This window comes from Chrysemys picta, unplaced genomic scaffold, assembly GCF_011386835.1.
Source record: "Chrysemys picta bellii isolate R12L10 unplaced genomic scaffold, ASM1138683v2 scaf178, whole genome shotgun sequence".
Lineage (NCBI taxonomy): Eukaryota > Metazoa > Chordata > Testudines > Emydidae > Chrysemys > Chrysemys picta.
The window spans coordinates 65,674-81,558 of record NW_027052885.1 but is presented as its reverse complement, the minus strand read 5'-3'; the positions used below and the strand labels follow the sequence as shown (position 1 = coordinate 81,558).

Below are 15,885 nucleotides of genomic sequence, written 5' to 3'. Positions count from 1 at the left end.
CTCGTACAATGGTAACGTTTTTTGCATGTGAATAGTGGAAATCCAGGGCAGCTGCATTGTAGACTGATCTGTGCACCAACCACCTCACTGCTAGGGAAGAGTAAGGTGATGACTGTTCCCTTTGGATAAGAGTCCCCCGTATCTACTAACTACGCTGAAGCCCTGCCTTGTGAGAGATGCTAATATACTCTCTCTCTTCTCCTCTGCACAGCAAGTGACCAAGGATCTAGTGGCTCTGACAGATCTGCCAAGGGTAAGTGAGGGGGGCTCTAGCCTGGGGGTTCACTGTTCTCACTGAGGCCTCTGGAGAGAGACACCTAGTCCAAGTCATTGGACCCTGAGTCTCACTGGCCCGTCCCCTCTAGCAAACCAGCCCCACGGAGCAGAACAGGGGAGTTCTGGATCTCTTATTTCCCTTTTATTCACACAGGTTTGCAGCCAAATCCCCCTTGTTTTCTCTGCGATGAATTTAGGTGTGAAAGACTCTAGTGAGAGGGGTTTCTTTGTGGTTGCTGATAGAGCATTGGGTGAGATTTGTAATGATAAATCCAGCTGCTTCAGAGAACAGTCTCCAGTGAACCTGCAGGAGGGACAGAGCCCAGCACCTGAGGCTCCAGGAACACAGATCTCTGACACTGGAGCTAAAAGCTTTGTCGGCGGGGTTAGAGATTTTGTCCACTAAACATGGAGCCACTAGGGTGACCGTCCATTATGGCAGGTTCCCTTTAATAGACGTTGCCTGTGTTTAACTTCTGCAGCTTAACAGAGCCTGTTGGAGTCTGTGCCACAACCTGAGGGGACCCCAGAGAGGAAGATGGATGAGCTCTGCTCTGTCTCCCTACAAGAACCAATCAACCTCTCCCAGCTTTTCTCTGGCACTTGGAGTGTCCCAAGTGGGATTTCTGGCCTCATTTATCTGCTCACTGAACCACGTTTTACCTTTTAGATGTAATAGTTTTCTGTAATAATGTTTTATTTGCACAAAATAATTTCCAAAATGTGAATGGATAAAAACTCTTTTAGTAAGAGTTTAGTATTTGCTAGCATTTAGTGTGTGCACTCAATGCTCTACGCTGCGCAGTGCTGTTTGCACACTCTGTACGGTATGCTAGATATGTGAGCAGTAACTGCTTGTGTGTATATGGTGGGGGACCTATTTTTTTTCTGTAGAATTTCATGATTGTAACATGGTAAATGGCCTGGTCTACTCACAGCTGGTAGCACGGTTGCTATCATCAGCGGAGGAAGTCTGCTGGACAGGAATAAGTGTCTGCATTTAGTTTATAAGTGCCTCTAATGGCCTGTTCACCATTTGTAGAGCCATAGAAATGCTGGGCTAGAAGGGACCTCAAGAGGTCACTGGCAAGACCAAGTAAACCAAGACCATCCCTTGTCACACCCCAATGGCCCTCTCCCTCAAGTCCCCTGGGAAGGCAGATCAGTATTGTATGTTGCTAACGCTGGTGCAGTATTCTGGGAAGGGTTAAAGGTGTGAGTGAGTGGGGAATGGAAGGTTCCTTTGCAGGTTTCAGGAGGCCAAAGGAGGGAGAGAGAGACAAGGGAACGGGTTAACTTGACACTCCAGCTAGGCCTGGATAAGAGGTTGACTCCAGCCCAAGGTCACTGCACACAACAGATTCTCTGCTACCTGCCAAGAAAGAGGGGGGCCGAGCTTCCAACCCTGCCCTGCCATAAGAAAGGAGACTCACAGAACAGAAACTGCAGGGGCTGCGAAAACGAGGGAGACTGTGAAGGTCAGCAAATGGGAGAACAGCCGTCTCCCATCCCCTGAAGCCGGAGTGTTTTGGGGAAGCTGAGGAAGCCACAGAAAACCGGTTCAGACTGGGGCAGAGAGCAAAAGCCCTCAGGAACACCTAGGGTAAAAACCCTCCCGAGAGCGGAAGCAAGTTGGAGATTTACAGCGGACCCCGGACAACCTGTGCCCAGGGAAGAACTCCCGTCCCCCCTTCCCCCCGCCTTCTTCTTACATTACACCCAGACTTGGGTTGTGCGTGTGAGAGTATGGGTTAGGGCTCAGGCACTAACGTTTCCTTCCTTCCTTCCTCAGAGTGACGTGGGAAACACGCAGCACTCTCCGCTGTTATTTTCTTAATAAAACTTTAAACTTAGTTACTTGGTGTGCTCTCTTCATCTCCACCCCTAAAAATCCTGCTGCCTTAGACTGATCACCTAAGGTCTCTGGCAGCTTGGTAACATAAATCTGTCACACCCTGACAGATGTTTGTCCAGCCTGTTCTTAAAAACCTCCAATGATGGGGATTCCACATCCTCTCTACGTAACCTATGTGACTAAGTGGGATATTTTCCTAATGTTGCGTATGTATACTGTGTGTGCCTCAGTTTCCCCCATGTGCTACATGTCTAACCAAGGTGGGAGGAGGGGTGTCTATTGTTGCAGAGGACCAGGTGTGACCCAGTCTAGCAGCCTGGACCCCAGACCATAGCCTAGACACTTTGTAACTTAGCAACTGATGACCTGAAGGCCCATCCCAACTTGGAGCCAGCCAGTTATGGGCAGCAGAGAGAACAGAGAGCTGAAGAGAGAGAGTCACCTGGAGATCTGTTTGCCTGGGAAAGAAGACAGGATGGCGGCGAGGCCTTGGAGGGGATATAGGAGGGACCACAGGAAGGAGGAGTCACTTCTGGGCTGGGAACAAGGAGCCGCCTGAGCCCACCTGGGTGGGGACAAGCCCAGCAGGACGGTGCTGAGAATTTCTTGCTCAAGGCCCCTGAGAACTTCCTGTGTTAGGTTCAGACGTAGAAGAAGCCCTTCTGTTTTGCACCAGCTGGGAGTCGATGCAGTCCAGAGACGCGGGGGGGGGGGGGGGGGGGGGGGCTGCATTGCTTCTTTTGGGTGTGAAGCCTTCTCCAGGGGTCCAGTCCAAGTAGACTCACTGCGGCGCGGTCACAGCGAGGAAGGCATGCTGAAGGCTCAGAGGTGTGGTACTGGGAGGTGGAGGAGCCTACGGCTTAAACCCCAAGCAGCAAGTATGGTCAATACATTAAAGAGCGGTTCCTCCCATGGGTTGTGGAAGCTGAGAGCGCATTTGCCTGTGGGTCTGCGGCAACCTGTTCCACAGATTAGCTATCCTCATAGAAAGTTTTTCTTAATGTCTAACCCAGGGGTGGGCAACCTTTTTGTCCCGAGGGCCACATCGAGGTTGCAAAATTGTATGGAGGGCCGGGTAGGGAGGGCTGTGCCTCCCCAATCAGCCTGGCTGCCCCCCTCCCACTTCCCACCCCCTGACTGCCCACCTCAGAATCCCTAACCCATCCAACCCCCCCCCCCCCCCCCCGCTCCTTGTCCCCTGACCTCCAGAGACCCTCCCTGCCCCTAACCACCCCCCCGGAACCCCACCCCCTACCCAACCCTCACTGGCCGCCCCGCCCCTTATCCACACCCCTGCCCCCGGACAGACCCCCCGAGACTCCACGCTTATCCAACCCCCCCGTCCCCTGACCGCCCCCCCCAGAACCTCCACCCCATCCAACCGCCCCCTGCTCTCTGTCCCGTGACTGCCCCCCGGGACCTCCTGCCCCTTATCCAACGCCCTGGCCCCCTTACCATGCCGCTCAGAGCAGCAGGAGCTTGCAGCCCCGCTGGAGCTAGACACACTGCCCCGCAGAAGCTCACAGCCCTGCACCTTTACCATGCCGCTCAGGGCAGCAGCCCGGATGGAGCTAGGCGCGCTGCCCTGCTGGACTGTGCAGCCCCGCCCCCCCCCCCCCCCCGAGCACTGCCTGGGCGGTGGCATGGCTGTGGGGAAGAGCAGGGGAGGGGCCAGGGGCAGCCTCCCTGGCTGGGAGCTCAGAGGCCAGGCAGGACGGTCCCGCAGGCCGTAGTTTTCCCACCCCTGGTCTCACCTAAATCTCCATCACTGCAAAGCATGCTGATTTCCCCCTTCTTCTATTTTCAGTGCAGCTGGAGAAGAGTTGATCTCAGTCCTCTCCCTAACCGCCCTTAACTTATAGGAAAACTTATCAGGTCCCCTCACAGTCTTCCTTTCTCAAGAATAAAGATGTCCACTTTTTTAACCTCCTGTCTTGCATACGACACCTTTGTTAATACACTGCAGAATGATATTTGCCTTTTTCACAATAGCCTCACATTGTTTACACATATTCAGTTTGTGGTCCACTGGAACCCCAGCTCCTGTTCTGTAATATTGGTACGTAGGCTGTTTAATGCATTTCATTTTGTCCTCCTGGCTGAAATATTTGCACTAATCAAGATAAATTCAACAAAGATGGTTTCAGACCAATTCTCCAATTTGTCAAGATTGTTTTGAATTCTAATCCTGTCCTCACAACTGCTAGCCCCCCTTCCCAGCTTGTTCGGGCCTGCAGCATTTCTAAGTACACTCTCCACTAGAGCATCTAAATCATGAATGAAACGGTGAAAACTGTCAGAGCCAGGACCGACTCTTGTAGGACCCCACTAGCAATGTTTTCCCAGCGTGAGAGTGAATCATTGATAACTACTGAGAGTCTTTACAGTCATTTCATCTAGACCTGAGCCATAAACAACGTAGACCAACCTATGGGAGATATAGATGCAGCTGTGGGTTCCCATTCCTTCTGCTGCTGTCTCTGACCCGGGTATCCAGTACAGGAGGGGAGTTTGTACCTTTACTCTGGCTAAGCAGAATAACCCCTTCCCTCCTGTAGCATCCCCTGGGTGTGTGTGTGGTCCCTGTGGGGCTGCCCCAATTCCCCTTCCTCACCCCGCTCAGTGGAACAGATTCGGTTCCACTTGCCCCAACTGAAAAGGAGAGTGGGAGTCGGTGCTTTGGAGGTGCAAGATGAGCCAATGTTTGTGTAGGATCTGCACAAAAACAATGCTAGGCACTCCCCCTGCTGGCTATAGCTGCAGAGAAACAAGCCTGTCCTCCCAGAGCCAGGTTGGGACTAGAGGCTGTTCTACAAACACGGCACCCCTCACCCCAACTTTACCCCACCTGTTCCCCACTCCTTCAGTGACTTTACCCAGTGCAGGGGGATCATTTGCTGGGTTTTGCCAGCGTAACCCACAAAGTTTTAGGAAAGAATTGTTATTGATTAGAACAGGGGGCCGGGAGCCAGGATTCCTGGATTCTGTTCCCATTTCTGCTGCTTCCACAGAAAATCAGTCATTTTCCTCTCTTTGTGCCTTTATCCCCATCAATAAAATGGAGCCAACAATGCTCTAGAAGTGCTAGGGATTATTGTATTGCAGTTGCCAAGGTTAGGGCAGGCTGCAAAAGGGAGAGCAAAACTGGTGGTTAACACTGAGGTTAAACTCACCAACCCGTCATAAACTCTGCTTCTCATCCCCCATACTGGTTATCGAGAAGCTGAAAAAAGAAATCACATTGTGTTTCAGTTTTCTGGCTCCCAATCAGCACCTAGGTCCAGTACAGTGAAAGTTATTTAAAAACTCTGCTCGTTATACAAAATATTCTGGTAACCCCAAAGGGTTATCCACAGTGCCAGGTCAATATTAAGTTGGATCTTACCCAAAATACCACGCTGCCAGGCAATTCTTTAGTGTGTAAAATGATAGGTTTATTGTAAGGAAAAAAGAAAGACAAGAGTGTTAAATGATAAAGCACTCAGATACATACAGCGACTTCAAGGTCCATATATCAAGTTCTTAACAGTACTGGGGAATTCACTGGCTTGAAAGTCCCTCTGGATCACATCCACAGCTTGGATGGGTCATTCAATCCTTTGTTCAGAGCTTCGGCTTGTAGAAAAGTCACTCCAGAGATAAGGAGCAGGAATGACAAAATGGAGATGATGCAGCTGCCCTTTATATTCCTTTTCCAGGTGGCTTGTACTTCCTGTGTCCCAACTACAAACTAACAACACATGGGCCTGGAAAAGCCTTAGGGCTTGTCTACACTGCCAAGTGAGCGACAAAAGTTTTGGTGTTCACCGGTGCTTAAAAAAAACCTTTATAAAAGACGAACATTTTGCCAGTCAGCAGTATGAATGCCACGTTGTCAGCAGGAGCCCGGTCCTGTCAACAACAATAACCCCACTCGTAGGGGGTGGAAATTTTTTGTCGACAAAAGTGCCAACAAAAAAAGTTCACACTGCCAAAGTTTTAGCGGCGGGGTTGTGTTGCTAAAAGCTGGGGAGTGTAGACAAAGCCTTAGAGTCCCCTGTCTATAGACATGGCCCTACAAGTCCTGCTGAGTCATAAGGCGTAGTCCCTGGCCTTTCAATGGGTTCATTGTACAGCTGATGACCCTTGATGGGCCATTGAACAGGCCAGGCAGTGCTGATGCCAGTCTGTGTGTCAGTGTCACTCAGAAACACAGCACAAGTCTGGAAACACAGATATACCCCACGTATCTATAACTCGCACTACAAAGGTGATACAAACATATAAATAAGATTATCATACTTGGCAAATCATAACATTTTCACAAATACCTCACATGGCATATCTAGCACAATTCATCGCAATTGTAGAATACTGGTATCAACAATATGATAAAGTGCCTCCCACATTCCACAGCATCACAGTGCCCCCCATCCACCTGGTTAGCTCTAAAGGAGGTGATCTCCTTATAGGTTTTGATGGACAGGCCTGGGTTCTTCTGGATCCTGCCCTCAGCTCAGTGGGGTTTAACTTCCTTATTTTCTTCCCGTATGAGTTTATTTGGCGGTGCCTCCATCCCCTGTGCCCCTTCCTGGCAGGATCATCAGGGCAGCTTAGGAGGGAAATTCTAACACCAGTGTAACCCCCACTTACCTGCCAGATATTTGGAGGCTCCCAAGAAATAACACACACAATTCAACACAGTAATTATATTAACCAAGAGGTAAATATAATGTAACTGGTTAAAACACTATTCTCAGGGTCATTGGTGCCCATGCTGATAATACACCTGAATTTCCCCAGGCACGTGACCTGATATAGCAAATGTAAAATTAGTGTCTTGTTGGTACATGTACTTTGTAGGGGCCCTTCGTGACCTGTGACCACGAGATCTTCTGTTCAGCTGTTAGGAATGTGGCTGACTGGGCTCAGTGCTGCCCGAGTGACTCACACGGGGATAGGGTGATAAATCCAACTGCAGATTTATAGGCAGCAGCAACAGTCTCTGCTCGGACCCCAGGGAAGCACCAACAGCCTCTAAGGCTCCCAGCAGCTTCCCAGCAGCAGCTGGCGACCAGCCGGGAAGTGTGAAAAATCGGATCGGATCAGGGCGGGGGGGAGGTAACAGGTGCCGATATTAGACAAAGCCCCAACTATCAGGACTGTCCCTATAACATCAGTCCAGAATATTCCCACCAATACGTAACATTCCCAGGAGCAATTCCTAATAAAATCAAAACTGCAACATAGTTCAGTCATTTCTTTGCTTAAAGCACCTTCATTTCCCGCTCTTCCACCTTGCTAGGATCACCGCACCTTCATGCCCCTATTTCCTTTACTGTGGCATCTTCTCTGTCAGTTTCACACATTCCAGAAAATCTCTCCCCGTCCGCCACTCACGCATCAGCGCGGATCTCCCCAAAGCACCTGGCACACAGCTGTCAATCTGCAGCTACTCAGCGTATAGTCCAATGGCTGCTCTCTCCTCAACGCTGACAAGAAACCTGACCAAGTGCCTTTGCTACAAACCAAGTCTGGGATTTATTGGTTTGATTGGAGCCTGCTGGGGTGTCCGGCCACAGTCAATACAGCCTGCAGAAAGAACACAGACATGCAGCCAAACATTTGACCACACCTCCCACTGCATCACGGACAAGCTACCCTGATTTGAACTCTGGGCGAGGGAGAGCCCGATTACCAATGGAGTTGCACGGGATGAGCAGTACCCAGGGCATTCTACTCTGTGCCCTTGTGCCTGGGGGCTAGGGAGGGGGAAAGAAAACAAACAGGTGCTCTGACGACACTCAGTTCAGCGCACTTATGACACGTCTGTTTTCCACTTGTTTTACATAATCCCATAGCAGATATTCCATCATCTTGCCTGGGATGGATGTCAGGCTGACAGCGTATAATTACCCACATCACCCCCCTTCCTCCCCATGTTCCTCCTGCCCCTTGCCCAGCATGGGGCAGGAGTGGTGACTGCGGGCGGGGGGGGGGGGGGGGGGCTGTGCTGGTGGAGGGTCCCGCCGGAAAAGGGAAGGGTCGGAGGGTGGAAGGGAAGGCTCAGTCAGTCTGCCCTGGCAGTCGAGATGGGCGGCACTAGGACCCCACGGGAGCAGTTGCTGCAGGGAGGCAGCATGGAGCTGGCGGAAGAGGAGCCAGGGATGCTCTGCTCCAGGGAGGCAGCTAGAGAGGCCGGCGTGAGGGGGCGGCAGGTGGGGCCGGGGTGGGGGGGAGGGGGAGAACACCCGGCCCCAAATATTGGTGGAGCTGGGCCCCCTGGGCTCTGAATATTGCTGGTGCCTGGGCACCACATGGAGATATAACTCACCGCCTATGCCTAGAAGTCTATTTCCCTCCCTGCTCAGGTGAAGTCCATCCCGAGAGAACAGTCCTCTGTCCATGAATGCCTCCCAGTGGCCATACATCCCAAAGCCCTCCTCATAGCACCACTGCCTGAGTCATCTGTTGAGCATCATAATCCTGTCACACCTTTGCTGCCCTTCTCTAGGCACAGGCAAAATCCCACTGAAGATCACCTGAGCCTCCATTTCCTTAAGCGTCTTCCCCAACCTGGCATAGTCGCCCTATGGAAACCACTTCAAGCCAGGGGGTGCGGCGGGCCTAGCACCCCTCGTTCTGGCACCCCTAGCACCCCTATTGAACCCGGCACACCACCAAACACCTGCAAACCCAGACAGCAGCCAGGGTTGTGACCTTTTCCTCAGCTCAATTCATAAAAAAAGAAAATGAGCTATTTAAAAAAAATGAAGATGAGCGATGTCAAGGCTGAATCCCCACTCTGTCACTCCCAGTGCAGTTTTATTATTTATTAAAAACAAAAAGGAAGAAAATACATCAGGAACTTAGGCTTTTGCTAGATTTTAAAAGAGCAATTCCAAAAATTAAGCACCCAAACTAGCTTCCTCGTGGGTTCAGCTTAAGGGTTACAAGCAAACAAAAGCATCTGGGGTTAGCACAGAGGAGCTCCACAAGCCAAAATAAAGAATAAACCTGATCGCATTTATCTAAATGTTCCCTCTCCAAATGGTTCCTTCTAGGTATGGAAGATCATTTTTCATACCTGGTTCAAAACATACACAGCATTCCCCCTTATAGCATTGCTGCTCCGTGCTTCCCTGCTTCTCCAGAGAACAACAGACAAAAGGGAAAGTTTCTTTCCCATTTTAAAAAGTTCTGCCTTCCCATTGGCTCTTTTGGTCATGAGCCCACTTCCTTTTCTTTTACCTGTGGGCTTGTTAACCCTTTACAGGTAAAGCAAGCAGAGAACAGACCAAGAGGGGTTTTACAGCTAGCTGGCTGGCTGTCTATCAAAGGGAGCTACACCCCCCTTCATTTATCACAAGAGACTAGCTGCTTTTTTCCTCCATGTCATTTCTGAGATCTGACCGTCTCTTTCTACCACGTCACTAACACCATCATCCAGGCCCATCATTATCTTCTGCCTTGACTCCTGCAACTTCCGCCTTTCTGGCTTTCCAGCCTGACAGCCCTTCACCCAGTCTGTAGGGCCGTACTACGTGAGGGCTCCGGCTGTGGGTGCGGGTTCCTGGGTGGGGCCGTGGGTGAAGAGTTTGAGGTGCAGGAGGGGGTTCAGGGCTGGGGCAGGGGTTTGGGGCGGGGATGAGGGCTCCGGCTGGGGATGCAGGCTCTGGGGTGGGGCTGAGGAGTTCGGAGTGCGGGAGGGGTGCAGGCTCTGGGAGCGAGTTTGCATGCAGGAGGGGGCTCAGGGCTGGGGCAGATGGTTGACGTGCAGGCTCTGGGGTGGGGCCGGGGATGAGGAGTTTGGGGTGCAGGAGGCTCTGGTTTGGGCTGGGGCCGAGGGGTTTGGGGTGCGGGAAGGGGCTCAGGGTGGGACGGGGTTGGGGCATGGGAGGGGGTGCAGGGTCCAGGCAGTGCTTACTTAAGGTGGCTCCCGGGAAGCGGCTGGCAGGTCCCTGTGGCTCCTAGGTGAGGGGCCAGGGAGACTCTGCTACAGTAATTGTCTGTGATTCACTGAAAAGACAAATACCTGCTTTGGGGGAACTTACAAGGATGCCACATTCTTCTTCTGCTTAGCATTAAGGCACTGACAACTGTGCGCTCTAACAATGGGGACTTTATGATTAAAAAGATGTTAGAAGCAATGTAATCAGTTAAGGCAAAATTCTACCTTATTGGAATTGCTCATGTGTCTCCCTCTTGCAGATAATAGGAGCCACATGCAAGCATCCGATTTCAGAATTTGGCCCTTAGGCATGAGGTACGTACTCGGATACTGCAAGATAAGACGGCACTGGTGCTACAAGGAGTTATGGAGTACCCACCATTGCTTCCAGCAGGTCTGGAAGAACCAAAATGTAGCAGCCTGCCAAATTAAATAAGCAATTGAAAATAACTCCAGCCATGCTTTGGCTGGCCCACGGTCCGAGGGCCAGACCAGCCTCCTGGCACTCACCTCACCCCATGCGGAAGGTCAGCTACAAGAAGTCACTCGGTTCTCTGACTCAGTCTCCTGCTTTAATGAGCCCATATTCCTCTGGGAAATCATCCTAGGGTTTAAAGGTTAGATTGTGAGCTCCTTGGAGCAGAGAATGTTTGGAAAGTGCCTGGCCCTCAATAAATAAGGAGAGGTTTGACCTCAGAGCAAACGGAGGTCTTGCTGGGAAATGTTGAATTCATGAACGAGTAAGAGGGTGTAAACTGAAATCATCTCACGTCGCGTGTGAGCACCAAGTTTCCGGCCAGAGATATAACCACTGCTGACTGCATCCTTGAGAGAGAGGGTTAAAATAGATCAAATAAGTTATTCCATGTCTTGTTCCATTATCCATCAAACAGACTTTGATCAGCTCGGAAGCAGGTTCTCTGAGAAGTGGTATTGAGAGGGGAGCTCTCTTGCAGTCCCACTTGGCTGACTAAGGTCTCTTTTCTAACGATGAGTCAGGCTGCTAATCAGCCATGCCATGGCAGCAGCAGCAGAGTTAGGTCTCCTCTAGAAAGGCAGCCAAAAGGGGAGGAAGGCCTGGGTCCCTGCCCACAGAATGGGACTGACCTGCAATGGGGAAGCAGGCTGCATCTCATAAAGAGGGTTGGTGCACTCACTGCGTGGAAGAATCCTAAGGACACATGGTCTGGGTTTTAACCAGGCCACAACTTTATTAGTCAAATTACATCCAAAGTCCCTGTTGGGATAGCCCAGCACAGTCACCTGCGCCCCACTGATCCGTTGCCAGTTCTGGAGGTGCTCCCACCACAGGGGGAGCCAATCATCACACTCGGAGGTTCTCTGGGCACCACCCATCTGTTAACATCCCTCCCCCTTTCAGGGGCTGAGGCAAGAGTGATAAACAATTAAATCCACTGCTTGCATACAATACTACGGTCTTCTAAGAGTGCGCCGAGTGAGGCCTTTTCTGAAAGCTAACGACACTCTGGTGATGAATATCCTTGTGAAATGTCTGTATTAACACCATGTAAGGAATTATGGAGACTCGTTAATATTAGGCTGTCCGGTCTGCATGGACTGTAGGGACTGTCACAGCTCTCTACCTGTCTGCTATGTAAATTAATGCATGGTGGAATCAGAAACAACAGAAGCCCCAGAATGATAGCGTGGCATAGGCTTCATGCTGCTTGTTAGCCAAGGGCGAATTTCCTTTAGGCCATCTGGTGGGAGTTTTTGGAGCAGGGGTATCTAAGCTCTATCTCTGCTCTCTCCATGGTGTGTTAAGAAGCCATGCAGTGCAGCCAAATGATAATTGTGATGTATTTAGAGGTCAAATTATTTTACAGTGTATGCAGAGATCCCCTTACCAACCACTAACATGCAGCCACCTTGGGAGATAATATAACAGCTGTTTAATTACTCAAAAAGTAAAACATGACACCGCATCCAAGAGAAACTGGGAAGATTTTAGCAAGAGAATGCAGAAGAGAGTCTTCAGTTCTTTCTTTCTAGCTCTTCACTGTGCTATCCTTGGGTGAGTTATTGAAACTCTTTTTGCTTGGCTTTATTCTCAGAGTCTGGGTGGCTTCTTGCTTCTGGTGGGGCTGGAAATGCTGGCAGGACATCCTGTCCTAAGGTATTGGGGCCCATTTGCGGGCTCGAAGCCGGAGGTGCAGCAGGGCCTGACAAATATTGGGGAAAGGAAAGATTCCCAAGCATTTTAGACACTTTGAAAAGGTTTCCATATGGAGAAGGCCAATAGCACTGACTAGAAACTGAGACTAAAAGCTATAGACTAGGGCTGTTGATTAATCGCAGGTAACTCACGTGATTAACTTAAAAATATTAATCACAATGAATCGCATTTTTAATTGCACTGTTAAACAATAGAAGCGACAAAGGGTCCTGTGGCACCTTATAGACTAACAGAGGTATTGGAGCATAAGCTTTCGTGGGTGAATACCCACTTCTTCGGATGCAAGCAGTGGGGAAAAAAAACAAAAAACAAAAAAACCCAATACCTCTGTTAGTCTATAAGGTGCCACAGGACCCTTTGTTGCTTCTACAGATCCAGACTAACACAGCTACCCCTCTGATACTGTTAAACAATAGAATACCAATTGAAATGTATTAAATATTTTGGATGTTTTTCTACATTTTCATATATATTGTATTCTGTGTTGTAAGTGAAATCAGAAAGTATGTTATTTTTGATTATAAATATTTGCACCGTAAAAATGATAAACAAAAAAAATAGTATTTTTCAGTTCACATCATACAAGTACTGTAGAGCAATCATAGAAGATTAGGGTTGGAAGAGGCCTCAGGAGTCATCTAGTTCAACCCCCTGCTCAAAGCAAGACCAACACCAACTAAATCATTCCAGCCAGGGCTTTGTCAAGCTGGGCCTTAAAAACCTCTAAGGATGGAGATTCCACCACCTCCCTAGGGAACCCATTCCAGTGCTTCACCACCCTCCTAGTGAAATAGTGTTTCCTAATATCCAACCTAGACCTCCCCCACTGCAACTTGAGACCATTGCTCCTTGTTCTATCATCTACCACCACTGAGAACAGCTGAGCTCCATCCTCTTTGGAACCCCCCTTCAGGCAGTTGAAGGCTGCTATCAAATCCCCCCTCACTCTTCTCTTCTGCAGACTAAATAACCCCAGTTCCCTCAGCCTCTCCTCATAAGTCATGTCCAGATTTATACCCCTGGGGTAAATGTGTCCAGGAATATTGGACTCCCTGGAAACTAAATGCAAAATGGTACTGTACAATGTGGGCCAATGATAATGTCCAAAAGCGGTTACTGATGTCAAGGACAGTAAACTACTTAGCCTCTGGATCAAAGGACTTGATTAAATTTTGCATCTTGGCCACTGTAGGGGCACAAGTGGTCGTGGCCTGATTCAGGCATCTGTAATCAATTGTGAGATGCCAAGAACCATTTGGTTTCTTTACAGGCCAGATAGGGGAATTGGCAGTGGAAGTACATCTACGTAGTACTCCCTGTGTCAGTAAAGACTTGATAGTCTTTTCCATATATGGGTTTGCCAGTTCTGGGTAAAGATATTGTCTTTGGGTTGATATATCTCCTCCTTTTACAACAATAGTGACTGCCATACATCCACAATCATGCTTGTATTTCACAAAATCATCTGCACGTTTGCGAAGTAACACCTGTAACTCAGGTTGGTCTGCATGATTAGCCACTATTTTGGTTAAATCATACCCCTCAGGTTCAGTCTCCTCCACTGGAGATACCATGCCACACTCAGGTATGAGCACTGTTGAGTCATCCTTTGCCTGTTCTACAGTAAGACACAACAATTGGTTAACCAAATCAAGAATACATCCTTATTTGTATAGGAAATCAGTTCCCAATAGGCAATTCCCTGGGTCTGCTAATTTCATCAGTACAAAGGTCTGAACCTTTCTTAGGTGACCTATCTGAACTTCAATGAGTATAGGAAGTGTGGTAACAACCTGATTCTTGCAAAAGTTGCAAGTGTTTTTGTACACCCCGATGACAGAGAAGAGGATCTAAGATCCTTAACATGGATAATGCTAATTGCTGTCCCAGTATCTATAATAAAATTTCTGTGGCAGCCCCCTACCGCTGCAGACACTGAATCTCCCTCTTGCCTTCCTGCCTAAAGGGGCGATAACTACACTCGGGGCCGATTGGCGTTATGCTGAGTAATTTGTAGAATATGCAGACAAATAATCTACAGATTTTCCTTCTCTCTCTCTCTCTCTCGCCTTCCATCATCAACTCATTCCCGTGGGCTTGGAGTTTCCAGATATCCCATCGTTGAGCCTTAAGCCTCTGGTTAAACTTCATTACAACTGAGTCCTCATTTTTTACTTGGGTCTCTGCAGGCGTGAATTGTTCTGTGCGGCATCTGAAAAGAAAGGAACACGGTCACGGGCCCCTAAATGGAATCTAAACACATAACCCTGTGGAGGGGCATGTCCACTCGAAGGTTCAGGGTTACTATGTGGGTTAGGGTTATTTTGCCGATGCTGGTACCTATGGAATTTAGGAACAGCTTGGCCTAACCCTGGGAGTCGCTCAATCCTTACAGTGGGATTAGCTTGCGTAAGTGAGGGAGGCCCTGGATCTACTATCCAGGCTGTGAGGTGCTGGGGACCAGGAGCTGTGGGAAAAGTGATGATTTTGGTTCTCAGTTTTGCTAAAAAGCAGCAAAAATGATTTTTTGACCTCTGGCAAACCCCCTTGTTCTGCTTTACTCTTTCACTTTCTTCTTCAGCCTTGCTACGTGCAGGAGAAAAGAACAAATTCTGCTGTCATTGAACAAGCATTCACAGAAAATTACACTAGGCCAGACTGATACCCAACTGATTCTCTTTTCCTAAATGATTTTGCTTCATACCATAACCATAATTCATTAATTGTAAGGCACCTCCTGGACTAGGGCTCCATTTAACTGACTGTGAAGAAGCTGGATGACGACACTTCTGTTACAGCTGAGAAGTTTCTCCTGGGTTCATCAGATAGTGGCAGGAAGTTTTCATCCTTTACTTTGCTTTTAAATTTGTTGTCCTGTGCCAGCAGGACTAGGGCAGGGCCGCCCTACGAAGGGGTGCAGCAGCTGGCATGCTCCCACTGCATGTGCTATAGCCCAACCAATATCCTCGTAATTCCAGAGTTCCCTGCCCTGGCTTCTAATCAGAAAGGTCCTGCTGGTCTCCAGGGTATGTGAGAAGGGACCAGCCCCTTCACCAGAGCCTAGCGGGCCCTTCTTTATTTGATGGAGTTACAGGGGAAGATTGAGGGTTGTTTCTGGGTGGCTAACAGGGCTGTTTTGCAGCTTTGATTTATTGATTTTTTGTTCAGGCACCCGGAGCATTTTACAGGGGTATTTGATTGGTATTTCACTCTAAGAAAGGCTAGTAGTAAATAACAGCACAGGGCTTGCATGTTTTCCTCTAGGGGAGATGTCAGAGTTGCCTGGGGACACCAGTTATTTTAACTCCTGTCTCATCCCCCTGTCTCTTCCCAGCAGTGTCCCATGACTCAGCTAGCCTGCCCAAGAGATGGGGCTCCTCTACGGAGGGTCCCTGCTCATGCTCACCTGGCACTGTCTGACTCTGAACTGCAAACATTCCGTGCAAACTGCTGATGGAGCTGAAATTGGCAGGAGAATTGCCAGCTGTGGGCCATTAAAGATCCATTTCAACACTGAGCCCTGACATTACCTGCCTGAGAGCTGATCTTTAATGGCCCACAGCTGGGCGGACTGGTACCAGTACCAGTGAGAATTTGGAAACCAATATGCTTAATGCACAGTCATTT

At 49.2% G+C, this 15,885-nt stretch overlaps 1 protein-coding gene and 1 long non-coding RNA gene across 2 annotated transcripts in view; one reads left to right on the top strand and one right to left on the bottom strand.

Moving 5' to 3' along the window:
- The window catches only part of LOC135978240 (class I histocompatibility antigen, F10 alpha chain-like), a 31,508-nt gene extending 29,379 nt beyond the window's left edge, over window positions 1–2,129 (top strand). Inside the window, exons 8-9 of the mRNA XM_065579244.1 lie at window positions 212–253; window positions 759–2,129. Of these exons, the coding sequence (XP_065435316.1) occupies window positions 212–253; window positions 759–763 (47 nt within the window). The 3' untranslated portion in view covers window positions 764–2,129. The remainder of the gene's footprint in view (window positions 1–211; window positions 254–758) is intronic.
- Window positions 2,130–5,543: 3,414 nt separating this feature from the next.
- On the bottom strand, window positions 5,544–9,355 carry LOC135978238 (uncharacterized). Its single transcript, XR_010595676.1, has 2 exons — window positions 9,198–9,355; window positions 5,544–7,702 (listed from the first exon to the last, which is right to left on the bottom strand). It is a non-coding gene; the product is annotated as an uncharacterized LOC135978238 (long non-coding RNA).
- Between the last annotated feature and the right edge of the window lie 6,530 nt (window positions 9,356–15,885).